This window comes from Trachypithecus francoisi, unplaced genomic scaffold, assembly GCF_009764315.1.
Source record: "Trachypithecus francoisi isolate TF-2019V2 unplaced genomic scaffold, Tfra_2.0 Lachesis_group18, whole genome shotgun sequence".
Taxonomy (NCBI): domain Eukaryota; kingdom Metazoa; phylum Chordata; class Mammalia; order Primates; family Cercopithecidae; genus Trachypithecus; species Trachypithecus francoisi.
The window spans coordinates 2,740,961-2,758,241 of record NW_022681463.1 but is presented as its reverse complement, the minus strand read 5'-3'; the positions used below and the strand labels follow the sequence as shown (position 1 = coordinate 2,758,241).

Sequence of the window (17,281 nt, the reverse complement as noted above, 5' to 3'; positions counted from 1 at the left end):
AACTAACATCCGTGTGCTTTGGTCCAATACCACACACTGGCTGTCCCAGGGAACAGAAAGAGGAGCCTCTCTCCTCACATTCCTTGTAGTTAAAGACCATACCTTGCCCATTCCGCACCAAATGGTTCCCTCCCATATCAGGTGCCAAAGAGGGGGTGCACGAGGAATAGCCGCTCATCTGAAGCAGTAAGGGGCGAGTCGCTGTTGGAACGATCCTCTGTCCAAGGCCATGCACAGTGGCACCTCCAGGAGGGAGAGCAAGGCTGTAGAGGCAGGCATGGGTGCCTGCTGAGAAAGCTGGCAAAGCTGGAGGCCCAGAAACCATCCCACGTCCCCCACCAGGCCCCACCAAGAGGGGGAACCTGAGGCCAGCCTCCACAGGCACAGGGAACGTGATACACAGTTGATGTGTTGGGGAAGCAGCTGGGGTGAACAGGGAGGACATGGAAGACACCAAGAGATGTGTCCCAGTGCCCCACAGCCTGGAGGCTCACATCTGCAACAGGGATGACTGTCAGGGTCTGTAATCCCAGCACTTTGGGAGGCCAAGTGCTCATGGAACAGAAGCACAAAGCAGCACGGGGGCTGCAAAAAACGGTGCTTTGCAAAAAACGGTGGCGACGTGAACGTCGCTCCACTGAAGGAATTCACAAAAGCAGTGCAAGAGACCATCATAGCATCAAAAAATGACAGGTCTAGCACTCTATCTAGCAGAGAGAGTGCTGGAAGACCACACCATGTGCCACAGGATACCTGTCTGTGTTTCTCTCTCTCTCTCTTTTTTCTTTTTTTAGATGGAGTCTTTCTTTTTTTTTTTTTTTCTTTTTTGAGATGGAGTCTTTTTTCTTTCTTTCTTTCTCTTTCTCTCTTTTTTTTGAGATGGAGTCTTTCTTTCTTCTTTCTTTCTCTCTTTATTTCCTTTTTCTCTCTCTTTCTCTCTCTCCTTTTTGAGATGAAGTTTCTTTCCTCTCTCTCTCTCTCTTAGACTCTCGCTCTGTCACTTAGGCTGGAGTTCAGTGGTGTGATCTCGGCTCACTGCAACCTCTGCCTCCTGGGTTCAAGAGATTCTCCTGTCTCAGCCTCTCGAGTAGCTGGGATTACAGGCACCCACCACCATGCCCAGCTAATTTTTGTATTTTTAGTAGAGATGGGGTTTCCCCATGTTGCCCAGGCTAGTCTCAGATTCCTGAGCTCCGGTGATCTGCCCACCTTGTGTCCCAAAGTGCTGGGATTACAGGTATGAGCCACCACGCCCGGCCCCTGTATTAGTTTCTTTTTGCTGTATAGCAAATGATCCCAGGCTTAGGTGCTTAAAACCATACCCATTTCTCACTCTTTGTTTCCATGGGTCAAGAGTCTGCATGTGACCAGCTGGGTCCTCTGACTGGGGCCTCACAAGGCTGAAGTCAAGGTGCTGCTGCGCCAGGTGCTCATCTGAAGGTCAAGGTCACCTTCCAAGCTTACTGGCTGTTGGCAGCATTCAGTTCCTCGTGCTTGTGGGACTGAGGCCCGTTTCCTGCTGCTGCCTGCTGGGACCTGCTCTCAGTTACTGGAGGCCCCTCTGCTCCCTCTCATGTGGCTCCCCGCAAAGCACGGCGGTTTGCTCCCTCAAGGCCAACAGGAGCACATCTCTGCAGCCTCGAATCTCTCTGACTTTCCCTATCTTGTATCCAGTTCCACCCAAGATAACCTTCCCTTTGACTAGCTCAAAGTTGACTGATTAGGGATCTTAATTCCACTGAAGAATTCCTTCATCTTTACAAGAGAATGTAACCTGATCAGGGGAGGCACATCAGGCTCTGTTCCCACCGAGGAGAGGGGATTGCAGTGTAGCCCCCAGCATGGGCTGGGAATGTTGTGAGCCCTATCAGAACTGTCTCCTGAAGTCCCGGAGACAGAAGCGGCTCAGGAACGAGGGGAGCACTGTAGCGCTGAGTCTACAGGGTGGATGAGGTGGAAGATGTTCCAGGGGGATGAGACAGCAATGCTGAGAAAGGAAGGAAATCTGGATGAATACGTAGAGGTTGGCCAGATTATGAGAGACTGTGACAAGCAGTTGGAGAAGTTTGTATTTCATGCTATAAAAAGCAACCAAATCTAGTTAATATACCCTAAGTTGGGTAATAGGATCAGATTCTTTACAGTAAACCTTACAAAAGTAAAATTATTTTATAATTGTATTATAGCAAACAACAGGGTTTAAAAATGGTCCCTTAAAAATGAGCCTTAAAAATAAGCAGCCACTTAATACTCATTTGGGTCCAAAAGCCACAAAGCTATTGACATTTTCTTTATGCTGAGGAAGTCTTGGTGGTATCGATTCTCATACAGCAGAGATCAAGACGAACATCTTGTACCTCCTCTTCCCCACCTGCCTCTAAAGCAAACCCTGATCTGATGACATTGTCATGAGGCCTGCTCGCCCTCAGCAGCTTCCTAGTGTGCCCTGGGTGTGGGCATCCAGTGCCAATAAATGAAGGAAAATGGGCAGACTGGGAGAGGTGGGAGCAGGCAGGAGAAACGGAAGTGGGGAAGGAGGGAGGGAGGCGGAGAAAGTCAGCTTAAGGGAAAAGTGGGACATCTGGTCACACCAGGGTTCGGGGAGTTGCAAGAGGTTCTGAGCCCTGCCCGCTACTGACCCGAGGCTCACACGGCCTCACCAGCCTCGCATCAGTCACGGTTCCGAGTCCTCAGGAATAACAACAATTAAAAGAGTTAATTTTAAAAAATTTTTCCGGCCGGGCGCGTGGCTCAAGCCTGTAATCCAGCACTTTGGGAGGCCGAGTCGGGTGGATCACGAGGTCAGGAGATCGAGACCATCCTGGCTAACACGGTGAAACCCGTCTCTACTAAAAAATACAAAAACTAGCCGGGCGAGGTGGTGGGCGCCTGTAGTCCCAGCTGCTCGGGAGGCTGAGGCAGGAGAATGGCATGAACCCGGGAGGCGGAGCTTGCAGTGAGCCGAGATCCGCCACAGCACTCCAGCCTGGGCGACAGAGCGAGACTCCGTCTCAAAAAAAAAAAAAAATAAAAATAAAAAATAAAAAATAAAAAATTTTTCCATTGTAATGTATATGGAATTCTGAACAATGGAAAATCAGAGCCCAAACAGGTGATAAAGAGGTTCATTAAGAGCCTTGTGAACCTGAGAGCACATCCAGAATCCCCCTCTTACTTACATCTGCGAAAGACACAAGCTCCGGCCAGTCTCCCGCAGACACTCCCACATCCCCCAACACGCAATGTGATGTACTCACCACCACCGCAGGCCTGCTCCTCTGCTTCCCATCACTTCACCCATCCCGTTCAGCAGATGCTCCCTTTGAAGAGCTGGAAAAAATGGGTGTTTAGAAAAGGCCTTGAAGATAGAAATGAATGCAAATGCTCTTGTTATTTTTTTATTTTTATTTTTTTTGAAATGGAGTCTTGCTCTGTCGCCCAAGCTGGAGTGCAGTGGCCGGATCTCAGCTCACTGCAAGCTCCGCCTCCCGGGTTTAGGCCATTCTCCTGCCTCAGCCTCCAGAGTAGCTGGGACTACAGGCGCCCACCACTGCACCCGGCTAGTTTTTTGTATTTTTAGTAGAGACAGGGTTTCACCGTGTTAGCCAGGATGGTCTCGATCTCCTGACCTCGTGATCCGCCCGTCTTGGCCTCCCAAAGTGCTGGGATTACAGGCTTGAGCCACCACGCCCGGCCAATGCTGTTGTTATTAATAATATTTCAAAGTGGGCACACGGAACTCGATGACATTTTTTTTTTTTTTTTTTTGAGACGGAGTCTCGCTCTGTCACCCGGGCTGGAGTGCAGTGGCCGGATCTCAGCTCACTGCAAACTCCGCCTCCGGGGTTTACGCCATTCTCCTGCCTCAGCCTCCCGATGACATTTTAATTTAATTTGATTTGATTAGTCGGGGGCAAAAGACTTTTTATTTTTATCTCCAAAGGCTGAAGGCACGTCAGGTACACAGACTGCAGCACGGTTTGCTCAGGGTGTCGGGTTCTGGCTGACGATGTGTGCCCAAAACCTTTCTCACGGCTTCTGAAAGTAGATTGAAGGAAGTGGAGCACCGTAGCCTCTCTGGTTGCAGAGACTCTCCAGGCATTTTCTTTTCATGTGAGATGTCACACTAACCCAAGCACGATAATTTTACTACTTCCTGCTAAGCTAGTCCAGAGACTGATCATTTCTATCCAAAATGGGCAAGCCTCCCTTCCTTTATATTTCAGATTGAAGAACAGGAGAAAATGTTCAGAAAATGGTTTATAGTGGAAAGGTACTGGTTTAAACTTAACCTACTTGCTGTTTGAAACAAGTTCTTTTAGTTAAAGTGAAATTCTCTGTGTAAAATATCATTTTAAGAAGTTTTCATAATGCATTTTGCTTTTTTAAAGTTTTGTATTTAGTAAAATGCAAAAAGTCTAATCCTTCTGAAGACTCCCTTATTACATCTCCTCACACACCCACTTGTGCTCACACCCCTGATCCAAAGGTTCATGGGGATACTTTGTTATGTAATTCTGTTGTCAATGTGATTCATAGGTTTTCGGTTTTGCTGTCTAGTTGCTCTGTTTTAATTTTGGGATTTAGAAAGATTAAACGCTATGCCACCACCACCTTTCACTTTGAACATTTTGAAGACAAATATTTCCTACTTGTGACTAACATACCCAGCCAAATTATCCATCACTATAAAGTCAGAAAAATATTTTAACTGTTGATGTTTCATGCACCCTTTCCCAGGAAGCTACTACAGAATACATTCCACTAAATTAAACAGATAAATCAAGGAGGAAGACATCATGGAATGCAGAAAATAAGGGCTTATGAGAGAGGTAGAGGGAATTCCCGACACCTGAGTGCAGCCTGAGTACAGAAGTATGCAACAAGTTTAGAAAGTCACCATCAGATTGGGGCAGGATGCCAAGGGTGACAGGAGGGATGTCTCCAGAAAAAAAAAAAAAAAAAAAGAATGGCACTGACAAATATGAGTGTATGGCTGTGAACTAGTAGAAAGTATACAGAAAGCTAAGAAAATGAGGCTGGGCACAGTGGCTCACGCCTGTAATCCCAGCACTTTGGGAGGCTGAGGCAGGAGGATCACTTGAGGTTAGGAGTTTGAGACCAGCCTGGCCAACATGGTGAAACCCCGTCTCTACTAAAAATACAAAAATTAGCTGGGCATGGTGGTGGGTCCCTGTAATCCCAGCTACTCAGGAGGCTGAGGCAGGAGAATCGCTTGAATCAGGGAGGCAGAGGTTGCAGTGAACTGAGATGGCACCACTGCACTCCAGCCTGGGCAACAAAGCGAGACTCTGTCTCAAAAAAGAAAGCTAAGAAAATGAAAGATGGAGGCGATGATTGTCTTCAAGGAAAACAGGTTGTATAAGAAAGAAGATGCAGTGGGCCGGGCGTGGTGGCTCACGCCTGTAATCCCGGCACTTTGGGAGGCCGAGGCGGGTGGATCACGAGGTCAGGAGATCGAGATCATCCTGGCTAACACGGTGAAACCCCGTCTCTACTAAAAATATCAAAAAAAAATTAGCCGGGTGTGGTGGCGGGCACCTGTAGTCCCAGCTACTCGGGAGGCTGAGACAGGAGAATGGCGTGAACCCAGGAGGCGGAGCTTGCAGTGAGCAGAGATCGCGCCACTGCACTCCAGCCTGGGCTACAGAGTGAGACTCCATCTCAAAAAAAAAAAAAAAGAAAGAAAGAAGATGCAGTGAAAATGCATGAACACAGGGCGGCATGTAGCACACGCACTGACATGCAGCTATGATCATGTAATCTTGTTACCGTCACAGGCAGGGATTGAACGGAGACCCGTGTAGCCTCTGCGGGGACACATGCAGTAGAGAGAGGTAGAGGAGCACGAATGAGCTAAATACTTATCTTCCCATGTAACTGGTGCTGTTGAAATTTTCAAAATTATGCTATAAGCATATGATTTGGAAATATGGACACAATAAAGGTAGAGGAGCAAAGAGCTATGAGTGATTCTCTGCAGGGGGTTCCGGAGTGGCCGATGGCAAGGACATCGGGTTATTCTTATGGCCGGGTAGCGCTATTTTCTTTTAAAACTATGCAAATGTGGCCGGCCACGTGGCTCATGCCTGTAATCCCAGCACTTTGAGAGGCCAAGGTGTATGGATCACCTGAGGTCAGGAGTTCGAGACCAGCCTGACAACATGGTGAAGCCCTGTCTCTACTGAAAACACAACATTACCAGGTGTGGTGGTGCATGCCTGTAATCCCAGCTACTCGGGAGGCTGAGGCAGGAGAATCACTTAAACCCAGGAAGTGGAGACTGCAGTGAGCCAAGATCATGCCACTGCATTCTAGCCTGAGCGACACAGTGAGACTCCAATTAAAAAAAAAAAAAAAGAAGGCAAATGCATTTCTTTGGCTAAAATTAAAGTTCTGACAAAGTTTCACTGTACTACAGAAAATAAACTCTTGGTGTACCCTGTAGGATTACACAGAAGAAAACCAACCATTCGATGCCTTTCTTCTTCCATTCCCAATCAGAAGGTTATTTCTGACCCACTGAAATATTACCTACAAAGAAGATGAGAGCCTCCTGCAGCAGTCTCGAGTGGTCTGAGAGCTGAACCCAGGTTTGAGGCCTATCTCCAGGTTGTCCTGAATATCCGTGCATCCCGGGACCTTGTTAGGATGAACTCACCAGAGGCGTCCTGGGTTGCTCAATGCAGAGACTCTTACCCAGGGTGTCAGCCTCTGAAAGATACACATGCCTGGGCCTCTTCCCTGAAGATGGACCCAGCAGATCTGGAGGGAGGCCCCTGTGATGCGCCCTGTGATGAGCCGCGGATCCGAGCTGCGTGGAACCTCGGTGGGGTTGTGAGCTATCAGGAACCTGCTGCTGGACTGCAGTGACCAGGAGAATACGGGTTCTGTGCATCTGACAGCGGGGACCAAGCAGAAAGGAAAAACCCTTGCTGAGCAGACTGTGCACTGGGCAGCCTGCTGGCCACTTTATACAGATTCTGTCATTCAGCTGGGGTCTCTCTGTTCCCTGATACTAACCACGCCCACCAGACCATCTTACCTCCAGCTGGAAGAAGAGGTGGACCTGGGCCAGGGCCTTCTTCCCTGGATGAGGCGGTGAAAATCAGGGAGACCTAGCAGGACGGGTGAAAGGAGTGTGCTTGGGGAAGGTGGCCCCTAGTGCCTGGCCTCAGGCAAAGTCGTTTTCTGTGGATCCAAGAAGTAGGTGGCGTGATTGTGCCCAGTTTACAGACAGGCAAGCAGGGGCCTCGGCAGGCTAAGGCATTGCTGCAGGATCCTCCCCTGACTGCAGAGCCGGTGTTTTCAATTCCTTCATTCCACCTTAGCAAGATGGGCCTTGCGGGGGAAGTGAAGGAGAAGCAGGTGTGTGCCAGAGACCAAGGACACCCACTGTGGGTTCCAGCTGTCCTGGGGTGGGTCAGGCCAGCAGACTGCAGGGACAGGGCTGGGAATGGCCGTGATTAGGAGACAGGTGATCCAGCCACAGCCTGTGGTGGCCTTGGGATCTAGCTGGCCCGGGGGTGATTCCTGCCTTCACTGTCTTCAAGTAGTGGGATTTTGGACGTAGGTTTCCTCATCAGAAAAACTGGAGTAGTGGAGCCCCGCACTCGTGCTGCCGTCTGTTTACAGAAGTACACAGGGGTGGGTGTGAGATTCCTGGCACATGGCCAGGTCTGCAGCGTCAGCTTCCATCTCCTCCTTAAAGTGATCCAAGCTGAAGCATGCACTGGTGCAGCCTGTATGACGACATTCAACGTGGTGAGGTTGTGAGCTGCCAACACAACTATGGCAGCATCAGACTTTTTCTTCACGTATGTCACTAAGACAGAAACTCGTCTCATCGATGTTGTTTTGTTTTTTGTTTTGAGACAGAGTCTCGCTCTGTCACACAGGCTGGAGTGCAGTGGGGCAATCTTGGCTCACTAAAACTCTGCCTCTCAGGTTCAAGCCATTCTCACGCCTCAGCCTCCTGAGTAGCTGGGATTACAGGTACACGCTACCACACCTGGCTAAAAAATATATATACATATACATATATATATTTGTACTTTTAGTAGAGACATGGTTTCACTATGTTGATCAGGCTGGTCTTGAACTCCTGACTGGTTTTCTTTTTTAAGAGCTTTCTTCTTCATGAGCTCTGTCTTCTGAAACGGAACTCAGGATAATTGAATATTAACATAAAAAGTTATCTCTGGTTCTGGAAACACTTTTTTTCTTTTTCTTTTTAAAATTTTTAACCATTTTAAGTGCACGGTTCAGTGGCATGAAGTATTAGACATTCACATTGTGGTACAAGCACCGCCATCTATTCCAGAAGTTTTATATCATCCCAAACTGAAACTCCGTCCCCATTAAATACTTACTGTCCAATCCTCCCTTACCCCAGCCCCCGTCAAGCCCCATTCTATCACACTTTCTGTCTCTATGGATTTTACCTTTCTGGGGACCTCGTATCAGTGGAATCTTACAGTATTTGCCCCTTTAGGCTGGCTTCACTTAGTAGCATACAAAACCATTACATTTTTTACACACTTTTTTGGCTTTTTGAGCAGACTGAGATAATTTCCAGTTGTCTAAGAATATTTAAGTATTCTTATAAGTTATAATAGCTGAAAAACATTTTAAGAGAAACCATTTTATCTTTCTGTTTGAAAAAGTGAATGGGTGGCCGGGTGCGGTGCCTCACGCCTGTAATCCCAGCACTTTGGGAGGCTGAGGTGGGCGGATCATGGGGTCAGGAATTCGAGATCAGCCTGGCCAACATGGTGAAACCCTGTCTGTACTAAAAATACAAAAATTAGCCAGGCGTGGAGGCGGGCGCCTGTCATCCCAGTGACTCAGGAGGCTGAGGCTGGAGAATCGCTTGAACCTGGGAGGAGGAGGTTGCAGTGAGCCGAGACCGCATCATTGACCTCCAGCCTGGGGACAGAGCAAGACCAAAGGGGTGAGTTTTCAGTTTTCTAGAAAGTAAACAGTTTAGTTTTACCTTTTTTTTTTTTTTTTTTTTTGTTGAGACGGAGTCTTGCTCTGTCGCCCAGGCTGGAGTGCAGTGGCCGGATCTCAGCTCACTGCAAGCTCCGCCTCCCGGGTTTACGCCATTCTCCTGCCTCAGCCTCCCGAGTAGCTGGGACTACAGGCGCCCGCCACCTCGCCCGGCTAGTTTTTTGTATTTTTAGTAGAGACGGGGTTTCACTGTGTTCGCCAGGATGGTCTCGATCTCCTGACCTCGTGATCCGCCCGTCTCGGCCTCCCAAAGTGCTGGGATTACAGGCTTGAGCCACCGCGCCCGGCCAGTTTTACCTTTAAAAGTAAAAAGTTAGGTTTTCATAAATTGAACATTCATTAAAGTGATGTTATGTAATATTCAAGCAACTTGCTTGAGCAAAGGTGCAAATTACTTTGAATAATGCTAAATTTCTAATTATCATCCACCTCTTATTTCAGATACCCTATCATCTTTACTTTGTTGGAGAGGAGCTGTAATAGTCTATGTTAAAGTTACTGTTCAGACAAAGGATTCCAACAAATTGCTTTCATTACTTTATTGGTAATTTTAAGCACTACGAGGAACTTAGTTGTTTTTTTCTGGAAGAAAACTGGAATTAAAATCATTGATCCTTTAGAGAAATAGAACAAAGGAGAAGGGAGTGTACAAAATAAATAAGAAAAGAATTCTTAGCATACTTTCCTTTCCTGTATTCTCACTGAGAAATAAAAAGTAAATGGGACATTGAGAAGCAAAATTAATCCTGATTAGGCTCGCTTTGGGACAAGCAACCACTTTGCATGATTACCCATTGTTAGGTGTGAAACGGAGCCAGTGATCGCTCATTGTTGAGGAGAAAAGACTTGGAGACCTTGGCTCATCCAGTCTCGCTCCTGACCTGCATCTGAACACCTGAAGGAAGAAACTTTAAGAAGAAAGACTTCAAGTGACAGAGGAGACAAAAGTCTCAAAGGCGCAGAATTCAAGAATGCATGGCGACTTGAGATGGGTGTGAAAGTGACAAATAGGAGATCCCCTGACAGCTAAACCCAGGCACGTCCAGGAATCCCGGGATGCGGTGCAAGTTTTCATGGCAGAGCTCATACCGGCATTGTGTGGAAGATGAAATGTTATGCTTTGAGATTGGCATTCATGCTATTCATTAAGAAGTACAGTGAAATTTAACGTATTCCATTTTTGACACCGATGTAATGACCAAATTAAACTAGATTTTCAAAAACAATCAGAGGCCCTGCCCTGCAAACTCCTCCTGGGCCGGGGAGATGTGGGTCCAGTTAGTGGTGACTCCATCTTGGGTGCTGATCCACTATGCTGACTTCAGACCAGCGCCAGTCTCCTGAGCGCCTCCCAACTCCTATGTGATTTCCTGTCCCTAGTGTGTAAACATGTCGGCCTTGATGTGATTACACAAATTATGGGCCATGACACACCTACCACTCTGCCTGTTCTGAAGGGCTGCCTTTAATTGTCTTGCAAAGAGCACTTACACCTCTTCCCTAGGGCACAGAAGCCCTGGGTCTGGGGTGACAGGTACAGAGACCTACCTATCCTCCAGCCACCCAAGACCATGCTTCCGTCTGTAAATTCCCCCAATAAAACACCCTTTACTAACAAATGTGATTGATCTGGCTTATTCCTTGGTTTCTTGGCTCCTTCAGCATTTGGGGGTCGTGTTGCATATGTGGCCCTTTCCTGGAACAGCAGACAATGTTCTACGTCATGTTCCAGGACAAATACCCTGGCAGAGCGTGGCAGATGATCTCAGGGGGCTTTTGAGCAGGACCTCACTCTCTGCAGCTCTCCTTCACGGTGACAGGAGTCTGGCAGGATGGATGGCCTTGCATGGGGCACTTTTCAGTCTGCGAGTTCTCACGCCTTATGCTCTTCCTTTATTCTGTTAACGCTCATTGGCTAAAATAGCAGTTTATGTATAACTAATTCTTTTAGCATCTGTTGAGCACCATGCTATGCCTAAGGAGAGAAAGACTGATAACTGATGGTAACTGATCATCCAACAGGTTCACATTCAGGTGGGAGACAGACATTTAGATGAATGAGTCTGAAACCTGCTATGCTGGGAGCTTTTACGAAAGCTTGGATCCCACTCCAAACCAACTGAGTCAAAGTGTCTGGGAGAAACGCTGCCTGGGGAAGTACTATTTTATTAGTGGCATTATTTGAGACATTCTCACTCTGTCACCCAGGCTGCAGTGCAGTGGCATGATCAGAACTCACTGCAGCCTCAGCCTCTTGGGCTCAAGCAATCCTCCTACCTCAGCTTCCTGAGTAGCCGGGACTACAGGTGTGGGCCACCACACCCAGCTAATTTTATTTTTTATGTGTGTTTTTTTGTAGAGATGGGGTCTTGCTAGGTTGCCTAATCATCCCACCTTGGCCTCTCAAAGTGCTGGAAGTACAGTTGTGAGCCAACATGCCCAGCCTGGGGAAGTGCTATTGGTTAAAAAAAATTCCCTAACTGAGTTTAATCTATAACCAGGGTTTAGAAATACTGCTGTGCAAAAATAACAAAGCTTTACTAAGTGGTGCCATTAGGAATGCTAAGGGGGGACTGATTAATGATAACCAAGCCGGAACCCAGGCAGGTGTAGGGAGAGATGGCATCTGAGAGTGACTAAGAGGGGGCCAAACACGGGGTGGGGCAGAAGATTCCAGAACAAGGGACCAGGGAGGTTAAAGAATGGCCTGTGGAGGGGCAGAAAGTGAAGTTTCTGCCATTGAAGAACTCTAGGGGCTGGGCGTGGTGGCTCATGCCTGTAATCCCAGCACTTTGGGAGGCCGAGGCAGGTGGATCACCTGGGGTCAGGAGTTCAAGATCAGCCTGGGCAACATGGCAAAACCCCGTCTCTATCAAAAATACAAAAATTAGCCAGGTGTGGTGGCAGGTGCCTGTAATCCCAGCTACTGGGGAGGCCGAGGCAGTAGAATCGCCTGAACCTGGGGAGTGGAGGTTGGGTTGAGCTGGGATTGCACCATTGCTCTCCAGGCTGGGAGACAGAGCGAGACTCTGTCTCAAAAAAAAAAAAAAAAGAACTTTAGGACCAATCCCTGGGGAGATGGTCACCTACGTAATTCTGGACCTGTGGGGATAGCAACTCAAGAGACGCGTGGACAGCATGGGCCAATAACTTGGAGGAGCAAGGCTGTTTGCCCTAGGAGGCCCAGCTTGAGTCACTACCTTCAGGTAACAGCTCTTTCTAGCACCAAAATGACACTCCTGAATAATTCACACTTCCTGGTTCTGTGTCTGCAGCAATCAGCTCTGGCTTTAGGTTTGTCGTTTGGGGTCTCGGTGCAGTAATTCTTTTGAACTGTCTTTACAGGAAGACCTCATTTTTTTGCCCCCACGCCCTTATTTCCCTCCAGTTTTTTTCACTTAAGGGCCAATGAATCCAAGATTTCTTTGGAAAGAAAGGAGGAGGGAGGAATGGAGGATGGGTGTTTATGAGTCTGTGTGTAGGTGAGGGTGTGGCCAGGGTGTCGCCTGAAGCACCCATTTGCAAACCCAAAATTTCAAGTCTTGGGGTTGGCTTCCTAACTGTTGCCTCCTCCTCATTCATTCCATCCCTCCAGCACTGTGAAGCAGCTGTGCTGGTAGTCGGTCAGGGGTAGGTCCTGGTTACCTGAGGCTAAGACAATTTCATTCACCTTGGACACTTACTAGTTTGGTGATGCGCACTGACCTTGGGCCTAGGCCGATCATCTCAGGGACTCTGCTACCCGCGTGATGGACTGGTCAGGAGTGGGCACATGACTTAGCTGGTCCATCACTGTGAAATCTCTCTTGCTTGGATGTGAAGGAAGAAACTTGGAGGCCCTGGAGTTTTTGGCAGTCATTTCACTTTTGAACTCACTGTGATGGGCACCAACACATTACATTATCGTTGAGTCAGTCTATAGTAGATTATTCCCAAAGATAATCCCCCATAAATTCCCTGCATGATAATCCCTCATAAGGATTAGGAGGAGTTCTCATAATCCCTCATAAGGATCCCTGTCTGTACATGGGATCCTCCCATTAATAAGTGAAATCTATGTCCTTATCTCTTGAATCGAGTGGACTTGGAATTTATATTCACCAACAGAACAAGGTAGAAGTCATATTCTCAGACTTGCAAACCCAGGCCTTACAGGCTGTATAGTGTCCACATTGACCCTCCTGGGTTGCCATGTAAACACTCAGGCTAGACCATTGCATGATGAGAAGCCAGAGAGAGAGACAGCAAGGCCGGCCTGTCCCCAGTGTTTTATCACCCAAGCTGAGATCCCAGCTATGTGATTAGAGCCACAGGAACCTTCCAGCCCCAGCTGAACCCCCAGAAGAATGCAGCTGCAGGAGAATCCCAGCCAACACCAGGTGGAGCAGAAGCACCATCTCGCCAATTCCACAGGGTCCCGAGAGATGGGAACCCCCTCACTGTTGTTTCAGCTCCTGCACTCGCGGTCACTCATGACACAGCCAGAAATAACTGACTCACAGGGTGTCTTAGTCTGCTCAGGCTGCTGTAACAAAATCCTTTAGATGGCTATTCATACACACAGAAGTTTGCTTCCCACAGTTCTGAAGGCTGAGACATCCAAGATCAAGGTTCCAGCAGATCCGGCATCTGAGAAAAGTTCTCTCCCTCATAGAAGGCCTCTTCTAAGCGTCTTCATATGGCAGAAAGGGCAAGCAGGCTCCCAAAAACCTGTTTTAAAGGTCACTAATCCCATTCCTAATCACCTCACAAGGCCCCCACCTCTTACTATTTGGGATTAGTGATTAGGTCTTTGGGATTAGATTTCCATATGTGAATTTGGGAGGACACTTTCAAACCATAGCACAGGGTGAGTTGGACTTTGTTTTTTAATAGTTCTGATGATTTTTTTTCCCTTAGATTTACCACAGAGATGCTGACATGGGTTAGAAAATACAGCTCATGTGGTTTAAATGAAGACATCTCTCATAGCAGGAAATTCCAGGTGAGGGCAGCAGGATTTTGGTGAATTGCCTGATTGTGCCGAGGACTCCTGCTCTTCTCCTCTTCCCAGGCGGCCAGAGTGAAGATGCTCTTCCGGCCACCTTCTCTTGTGGGTGCAAAGGGCCGTGGAGCACCAGGCATTGCATCCAGACAGGGAATGCAACATCCGCCAGGGAAAAAGGAGCATTTCCTCTTTATGTTCCTGTAGGAGTGAGAAAACCTTGGCCAGACAACCCCCAGCAGGCTTCCTGTTGGGACTCATTGACTTGAGCTTGTTTGAAGCCAATCATTGGAAAGAGAAATGGAGCTACCAAGATTTTCTCAAAAGAGACAGAGTTTACCCTTAGCCACACAGAGGGTGGATACCTGAGCCAGCAAGGATAGAGAGGGCATGGCTGCTGCCCTGTAGTATTCGCTACAGAATGAAAAATAATTCGCATTTACCATTGAAAAAAGCAGACACTCCTGACAGGCAGGCAGCCTTGATATAGTGCCTTATACAACCTCTGTTTGCGCCTCGACCCCAATCCCACAGTCACAGTTTATAAGGTGGAAGCTTAGTCAAAATACGGCTCCAGCAGTCAGAGTTCTTGCAGGAAACTGAAGGTGTTCTTGGGAGGGGTTTGGAAGGGAGTTTGATGAAGGGACTGTTTGTTGCAGTGAGGTCATGCTTCAAGGATCCTTCAAAGGGTGCTGCTATTTAGGGACCAGAAACAATGGCAGACCGACATGTTTCACCCTAAGAGGCTTGGGGGCAGGGATAAGTTCTGTTCGTAGAGCCTGGAGGAGTTATGCAATGGAACGGGCACCCAGGAAGAATCTTGGCCGCAGAGGTAAACCAACACTGGCGGATGTAGGGGCAGGCGGGAAGGAGGGGGGAGGAGGCCCCTGCCTCTCTCCTACCTGGTCTGCAGCAGGTGCCCCTGTGGGTGAAGATCCACTGAGGGGGACCACCAGCTTCCTGAGCTCAGGGCAGGCCGGAGCAGGACAGGCTGGGATGGAAAATGGAGAATCGGTGACTTGGACGACAAGAAATGGGAGCCGTTTACTGTTTAGTCACTACGATTACTGTTCACTAGTACTCATTTCTACTCGTCTAAAAGGTGGCCAACACCATTTCTTTTCTGCAAGCACTCGGGAGAACATTCATATTCAACTGCATTCCTAAGACCCAGACGGGGCAGCCTTCTCCACAGGCCACCAAAAGGTGTTGCCTGTCTGGTTTCATCAGTGATTATCTATGGCGGTAAGACAGGAAGTTGGAAACCAAGTACCTCAATTAAGTCAAGGCTGGGTGGATTTAGAGAACAAAGTGCTTGTTACCCGGGCCAGGTCACCCTAGGGAAAACAGGCATTCTCTGGGATGGACATGGTAGTGCTTGTGTGGTACATACTTCTCAGCCCAGTTCAAAGCCAGCAGCATTAAGGACACGCCACGGGGAGCTGGAGACCAGGCGAAGCTGAACTCCTCTGTGGTTCACCAACCCCTCAGGCCACCTAAGTGTCTTCCGCTGTCGCAGCTTTGGGGCCAGAGGACCAGAGGCCAGGCCCTGGAAGCCACTGGGTTTCGGAACCAGGGGCAGCCACCTGCAGAGCAGGAAAAGCCGGCGGGTCGGCGGCGCCACGTTCCGGGGCGAAACCCAGCTTCGGCTTAGATCTCCCACCCGGCCGGACTCCCGCTCTCTCCCCGCGGCCCCCTCCCACACTTCCACCTCGCCCCGCGATCTCACTGCTCCATCGAGGCTTCCGGGAGGAGGAGAAAAGTTTTCCCGCAGGAACCCGCGAAGGAAGCCCTGGGACCCTGGCTGAGACTCCGGGTTCCCCCAGTGCGGAGCCCCTTTCCCGCCGCGCCCCGCGCCTGCGCCCCGGGAGGCGGAAGCAACAGGAGTTCCTCCCCGCGGCCTCTGACCTCTGCCCTCTACCCCCAGGGTCTGGGGCCCGGGCCGAGGCGTGAGGGGGCAGGGCTGGCGCGCGGGTGCGAGCGCGGGTGTGGGCGCGGGGCGGGCGGGGGCTGCGGCCGCGGGGCGCATGCTCATTCGCGCTGGTGACGTGCGCGCCGGGAGCAGGGGCAGGAGCCAGCGGGGCCCGGAGGCTCCAGAGGGCGGCGGGCCGGGGAGGAGGAGACACGGGAAGAGGAGAGCTCAGGCTCCGCCGCGACCCGGGTGCTCCAGCCGAGCCCAACCCAGCGGGCGGACCGACGGGGAGAGAGAAGGCGCCAGAGCTCGCGCGCGGCCCCGAGCAGCAGCCTCGCCGCCCGCGGAGCAGCCGCCGAGGCGCGGGGCCGCGAACCCAGCGTTCGCCGGCCGGGCCGGGCATGAGCGCGGAGGGGCCGCGGCCGCCCCCTGCACCGCCCGGCGCGCCCAGGCCGTGACCGGAGCAGGGGGCGCGGCCGCACTCGGACCCCGGAGCCCATGGGCGCGCCGAGCCGGGCGCGGGGGCGCTGAGCGGCGGAGCGGGAGCGGCCGGAGGAGCCATGGACTGCAGCCTCGTGCGGACGCTCGTGCACAGATACGTGAGTGCTCCCGGCGCGGGCTGGGGGACCCGGGTACCAGACAGACGCGGGGCGGCCCCGCAGCCCCGACCCTGTGGCCCGTCCAGCCCCGGGGTCCTGGGAGGGCTCCCATGTCTGGGACGCTGACGGCCCCCGGGGCCAAGCGGGATGCTGGGGCATGGCCTCGGAGTTGAGATCCTGGGGCTTCCGACGGGGTCTAGATGGGCACAGCGCGCGGCCCCCGCCTGGGTCGCTACCTGCTCTCCTGCCGCGGCCGCCGCGCGCCCCCTTCCCGCCCGCAGCGCCCTGGGGGTTCATTGGAGAGACTGGCTGGAGTTCGAGCCGTCCCGGCGGACCGGGCGCCCGGAGAGAGCCAACTTCGACCCCGCCGGGGCCCGGGTCCGGGGAGGAACCTTCAGATGCGGCTTCCGCGCAGCCGGGTCTGCAGGAAGATTAAGAGATTGGGAGGAAGCGTTACACTTCTGCAGAAGCAGCTAGCAACTGTGTTCTTTAACACCCCGCGGGATTCAGAAGCGGAGTTGGAATCTTTTTATTTTTTTACCTTAAAGTAACCGATTAGATCAGAAGTTCGGGTCTTCTTGGGTTCCTCTGGAATCTGCCTCTTCAGTGATAAGCTAGTGAAGAGCTCAGGAGGGAAGACTCGGAAGGAGAAAAGTTGATTGTGTTTTACGCCAGAGGAGGGGAAACCGGAATCCCAGGCGTTAGGTGTAAAAAGGGGTGTGTGGCCGGCGCCGTGGCTAACGACTGTAATCC

The 17,281-nt window shown here is 50.4% G+C and overlaps 3 protein-coding genes across 4 annotated transcripts in view; 2 read left to right on the top strand and 1 right to left on the bottom strand.

Annotated features, from left to right (window-relative positions):
* Window positions 1-6,672: 6,672 nt before the first annotated feature.
* LOC117063643 (putative protein ATP11AUN) lies at window positions 6,673-9,581 on the top strand. Its single transcript, XM_033177444.1, has 4 exons — window positions 6,673-6,890; window positions 7,492-7,498; window positions 9,106-9,118; window positions 9,475-9,581. Exons 1-4 carry the CDS (start codon window positions 6,673-6,675, stop codon window positions 9,579-9,581), a joined length of 345 nt encoding a protein of 114 aa, XP_033033335.1.
* Window positions 9,582-12,924: 3,343 nt separating this feature from the next.
* On the bottom strand, window positions 12,925-16,507 carry LOC117063484 (collagen alpha-1(I) chain-like). Of its 2 annotated transcripts, none has more exons than XM_033177210.1 (2): window positions 15,729-16,507; window positions 12,925-15,008 (listed from the first exon to the last, which is right to left on the bottom strand). In XM_033177210.1, exons 1-2 carry the CDS (start codon window positions 16,489-16,491, stop codon window positions 14,806-14,808), a joined length of 966 nt encoding a protein of 321 aa, XP_033033101.1. In that variant the 5' UTR covers window positions 16,492-16,507; the 3' UTR covers window positions 12,925-14,805. The 2 variants fall into 2 exon arrangements, with proteins under 2 accessions (XP_033033101.1, XP_033033102.1); XM_033177211.1 differs by having other exon boundaries at window positions 15,747-16,507.
* The window catches only part of ATP11A (ATPase phospholipid transporting 11A), a 182,992-nt gene continuing 182,116 nt past the window's right edge, over window positions 16,406-17,281 (top strand). Inside the window, exon 1 of the mRNA XM_033177200.1 lies at window positions 16,406-16,528. Within this exon, the coding sequence (XP_033033091.1) occupies window positions 16,490-16,528 (39 nt within the window). The 5' untranslated portion in view covers window positions 16,406-16,489. The remainder of the gene's footprint in view (window positions 16,529-17,281) is intronic.

What these genes read in the sequence shown, in the direction of transcription:
- LOC117063484 (XM_033177210.1), bottom strand. Translation starts at nt 16,491, where the DNA reads ATGGCTCCTCCGGCCGCTCCCGCTCCGCCGCTCAGCGCCCCCGCGCCC. An exon ending in CAGTGAGATCGCGGGGCGAG is followed by an intron (nt 15,009 to 15,728) that starts GTGGAAGTGTGG and finishes TTTCCATCCCAG; the next exon opens with CCTGTCCTGCTCCGGCCTGC.
- LOC117063643 (XM_033177444.1), top strand. Translation starts at nt 6,673, where the DNA reads ATGAACTCACCAGAGGCGTCCTGGGTTGCTCAATGCAGAGACTCTTAC.